Here is a 4794-nt window from a genome sequence, read left to right on the forward strand (position 1 = left end):
TTTGCAGAATTGTATGAATGAGAGCTCTCTGACCCTCCCATAGACAGCAAGGATCTTTACACGATCAAGGCTCAGAAACGTAGCAAGGAGATCGTAAAAGTAATCCATGTGACATCAGTGGTTCAACCGTAATTTTACGAAGCTACAAAAAAACTTTTTGTGCTCAAAGAAAACAAAAATAACGACTTTATTCAACAATTCATCTCCTCCGTGTCACCCTGGCGCCATTTTGGAGAGTATCCATAGCGTAAACAGGGTACGCTATTCTGTGTCAGCTGCATCACCCCTGATGTCACATGGATTATTTTACCGATCTCCTTGCTACGTTTCTGGACCTTGATCGTGATAATTACATTGCTGTCTATGGGAGGGTCAGAGTGACAGAATTTTCATTTTTGTGTGAACTATCCCTTTAATACAGTGCTCAGATCTGTGGTCACAGGTGATAGTATATCGGCTTCAAATATAGCTCATCCAATCACATTCACATTTCCTCACATTTATGCATGTGGCAGTTCATGAAGTCCCCCTGTGCTTTAACCCACTGCATGGTTCACTTACTGCAGTATGTGAGCAGCGATGGCCGGTCCATACCAGTCGCCCGCTCTCTTCCCAGAGGCCCTGCCCAACTCCACCAGCCGGTGCAGGCCGAACGGGGCAGAGGGCAGATCGCCGAACCAGGACACGATCCTCCTGTGAGTCCGCTCCTCGTGAGTCTCGCAGTCTAGCGCGGTTCCCAGACTGCGTCTGCGATGCTTTCCCGAGTCACGCCGGCTCTCTCTGAGGGAATCGTCCAGCATGTGAGTGTCCACCACCTCCAGGTCATCTTTGGTCTGATGATACGTCGCAGGCCACGTCCAGCCTGAAGAGAGTCAACAAGACCAGATAATGACGTTCTTATTTTTGTACATAATATGCAGTTAGTAACAGTGCAAGTATAGTACAACTTAAAATAAAGTTTCCTTTGTGAATATGATGTAAAATGTTGCTTATTCCTGTGATGCAATGCTGAATTGTGCTGTATATATATATATATATATATATATATATATATATATACAGTGTACACACACACACACACACACACACACACACACACACACACATTTATGAAAAAGTTTATTTGAATACATTGTTATATGAAAAAGCTGAATCCAATAATATATTTTTATATGGTAATATATCAATAAAATAAAACAAAAACACAAAGAAAATAAAGAAAAAAGGAGAAAATGTCAAAACAAAATATTAAACAGGCTTTACACATTTTTAAAATGTGGTCAGAAAAGCCGATTTTTTTTTTTTTTTTTTTTTTTTAAAAACGTTTAAAATTTTTTCTGAAGTTTCTTTCAAAGTACTAAAGTTCTTTTTTTTTTTTTTTTTACAAACTATTACAATTTCTTCCAGGTCAAAAATGGTCTTTTGTCCTGATATGTATTATTATAGATTATAGTCTGACATGTTCCAAGTTCAGTCAGACCAATATTAATTAATCCCATACTAAACCCTATGAAACATGAAACAAATTCAGAATGTCTCACAGCTTAAAAAGGTCTGAATGCATTAAAGGGTTAAGTCCATGCAGTGTGTTTGTACCCGCGGGCATCATGTGCAGCATTAGTCCGTGAGCTAACAGCATCTGTGCGCTGCGGAGCATGCAGCCCCATCCCGCGTCAGAAGTGAGGGCCGAGCTGTCCAGCGGCGGGAAACCTCTCCTGTAGGTCATCCACAGCAGAGAGGAGAACGCCCGCCGGAAACTCTCCCGCTCTCCTGGGAGAAAAAAACACAAGCTTACAGTGAAAAAGTGAAAACAGACCCCTCACTCACAGACATAACCGTCCTGTCCTGCTTACCGCTGTAGCTCAGCTGATAGAGCTGATAGGGCAGACACACGGGGCTGCTCTTACTGAGACGCGGCTTGCTCTTCAGAGACCAGCCTGCACAGAAACAGTGTGTCAAGATGACAGATTCATGTTGACAATGTGTGTAGTAGAGCCTGGCTTCAAAATCTGGGTTTAGTGAAACGAGTCGTTTAGTGAGGGAGGAAGGTCAAGGTCAAAACAGTAGAACTATCAAAAGACTACAAATCTATCAGCTATCATTTGATATAAAAAATATACACTACAGTTCAAAATTTTGAAAGAAATTAATACTTTTCTTCATCAAGGACACATTAAATTCATTAAATGTGACAGTAAATACACTTAAAATGTTGCAAAATATTTCTATTTCAAATAAATGCTATTCTACTGAACTTTCTATTCATCAAATAATCAAAGAAAAATTTAATATATCAGTTTCCACTTTCCACAAAAATATTCAGCAGCACAACTGTTATCAACATTAATAATCAGAAATGTTTCTTGAGCAGCAAATCATCCTATTAGAATTATTTCTGAAGGATCATGTGACACTGAAGACTGGAGTAAAGATGCTGAAAATTCAGCTTTGATCACAGCAATAAATTACATTTTACAATATATTCACATTGAAAACAGTTATTTTTATAATGATGTTTCACAGTTTTTGTTTGTTTGTTTTTACTGTATTTCTGATCCTATAAATGCAGCCTTGGTTAGCAGAAGAGTCTTCTTTAAACATTTGAAAAACATTACTGACCCCGATCAGCAGTGTATGTACTGAAAGTTATTTAAAGAAATCAATAGTTATATTCAGTAAGGATGCACTGCACTGATAAAAAGTGACTATTAAGACATCTATAATGTTATAAAATATTTATATTTCAAATAAATGCTGTTCTTTTCAACTTTCTATTAATGAAAGAATCCTGAGAACTGAAACATATCATGGATGGAACTGTTTTCAACATTGATAATAATAAAATGTTTCTTGAGTACTTAAATTGGAAGAAATAAAAATGTTAGACACCAAAAAAAAGGTTTTTATAAAAAACTGACCACACACCTCCATATCTGAGATTATTCCACGCTGAAATGAGTTTTGTTTTGAGTTTGGTCCTGTCCTTTGACTCCTGGACGTGCCCGTCGACGTCTGTGCCCAGATCCAGCAGGCCCGGGTTCGACAGGTTGACCACCTCAAACGACGCGAGGTCATCTGTGGCCTCCATCCCGCTGTCAAACTCATCACTCACTTCCATGATCCGCGGGATACTGTTGCCATGACGTCCGGAGTCCCTGCTGTCCAATCAGAGGAGGGATGCGAGCCGCTCTGGCTCTTCTGGACGTTGGTACAGGTACCAGTGAAGCTGTGGGACAGTGAAATAAAGGCTAATGTGTCACCAGAGGTAGTACACAGCTCTTTAGAGAGAAATACTTAGCCATGTGACACCCATGTGACTGAAGGAATCTTACAAATGTGTCAAAGCAAATGTTAAGCCACATTATAACCAAACTACTATCAAGACACTACAATAATAAAAGTCTTAGATAACTATTATGTGTTTATGCATTAACTACACGTGATGATTTCAGTTTATCTTCATTTTAAAGACGGCATTGTGGCACTACTATGGTAAACTAATGGGAGGTTATGGTACTCTGAGATTTACCATGGTACTGAATGTACATGGCACAGCGTAGTACATACTGTGGTATTACCATGGTACCATGTTCAAATGTACGATATCTCGTAATTATTTTCGAGAAATACAGTGAATTTCAGGTGTGAGAGTGAATTTATACGTTTGTTGTTGACTGAGGTTTGTTGATGCGGAAATCATGTTTATATGTAGATTCACCTCTCGTATAAAAAGACGGGTCACTTTCCGCCAAGAAGGCGACTATATTTGAATGACGTGGTAAAATACTTACCTTAAAGGCTGCTTTAACTGTCATGACATTGTGAATATCGCAAGATTTCAGCTGGAAACTTTCCGCAGTAAGTTACAAACATACCACGACGCCACTGCCTTGATTTCACTGCCTGACTGTAGCTCCGCCCCTTTCCTCCTTCACTCAGAAACGGAGCACGGATCTGTTCTCTGATTGGCTGTCTGGTTCCTCAGCGCTCTCTGATTGGTCAACTGGGTGACTACGTGAGTAGAACTGGGAATGTGCTCATAAGTATTAGCTAGATCAATTTGTGAAACTGTATAATGATCTGCTGAATGGTACATAATTTTTGATTTACTACCTCTGTATTTTTTGTTTTATCTAAAAATTTGTTTTATCTGTGTGGAGACGTGCTGATATCGCGTTTGGTCTCATTCTGTATCACGTATCTTGTCAGTGTCTGCGCTTGCTTGGCCATTTGTTGTGGAAAAAATAAGGAAAGTGTGTTCAAGCGCCAGCAGAAAACAGTGTAAAGAAATACTCTTTGAGAGAAGCAGTCTTTATCAGAGGAAGTTAAAAGCAGCTTGTAAGTGTATTTACATATGGTGCGTTCAAGTCATGTCGGATAGATCGTATTTACGAGTTGAACGCACATGAACGCCACCACAAAGTCGTTATTACGAGTGGGAAGCTCGAAATTTTCTTTCAAGCCCCGAGTTTCCAAGTTGGGGGCGTGTCAATGAGAAACATGGCGGAATCGATGGATGCAACGTCTGTAGTTGATGGTAAATTTTTGTTTAAATTGATAGTTTAGTTGTCCTATAAACTTAAATTGGTCATGTTCTTGTTACACAGCTGAAATCCAAGTAAAAAAATGCAGACCTTGTTGTATTTTCTTGTAATTTATTAAAAGAAGGTACACCGCCATCTTGTGCTGACTAAACTGACTTGAACGCACCTGACGTCGTAATTACGACTTGTCAACTCGTAAGTACGAACGTCCCAGGAGGACTTGAACGCGGCATAAGTCCGGCCATTCGTA

General features: G+C 39.5%; 1 protein-coding gene and 1 long non-coding RNA gene across 2 annotated transcripts in view; both read right to left on the minus strand.

Moving 5' to 3' along the window:
* LOC107677346 (cysteine protease ATG4D-like) overlaps positions 1-4794 on the minus strand; it is a 13936-nt gene that overhangs the window by 6231 nt on the left and 2911 nt on the right. Inside the window, exon 5 of the mRNA XM_016472227.1 lies at positions 562-862. Coding sequence (XP_016327713.1) covers positions 562-862 — 301 coding nt within the window. The remainder of the gene's footprint in view (positions 1-561; positions 863-4794) is intronic.
* Positions 1887-3910, minus strand: LOC107677347 (uncharacterized). Its single transcript, XR_001632824.1, has 3 exons — positions 3792-3910; positions 2926-3226; positions 1887-1937 (listed from the first exon to the last, which is right to left on the minus strand). It is a non-coding gene; the product is annotated as an uncharacterized LOC107677347 (long non-coding RNA).

This window comes from Sinocyclocheilus anshuiensis, unplaced genomic scaffold (assembly GCF_001515605.1).
Source record: "Sinocyclocheilus anshuiensis isolate Anshui unplaced genomic scaffold, SAMN03320099.WGS_v1.1 scaffold644, whole genome shotgun sequence".
NCBI lineage: Eukaryota > Metazoa > Chordata > Actinopteri > Cypriniformes > Cyprinidae > Sinocyclocheilus > Sinocyclocheilus anshuiensis.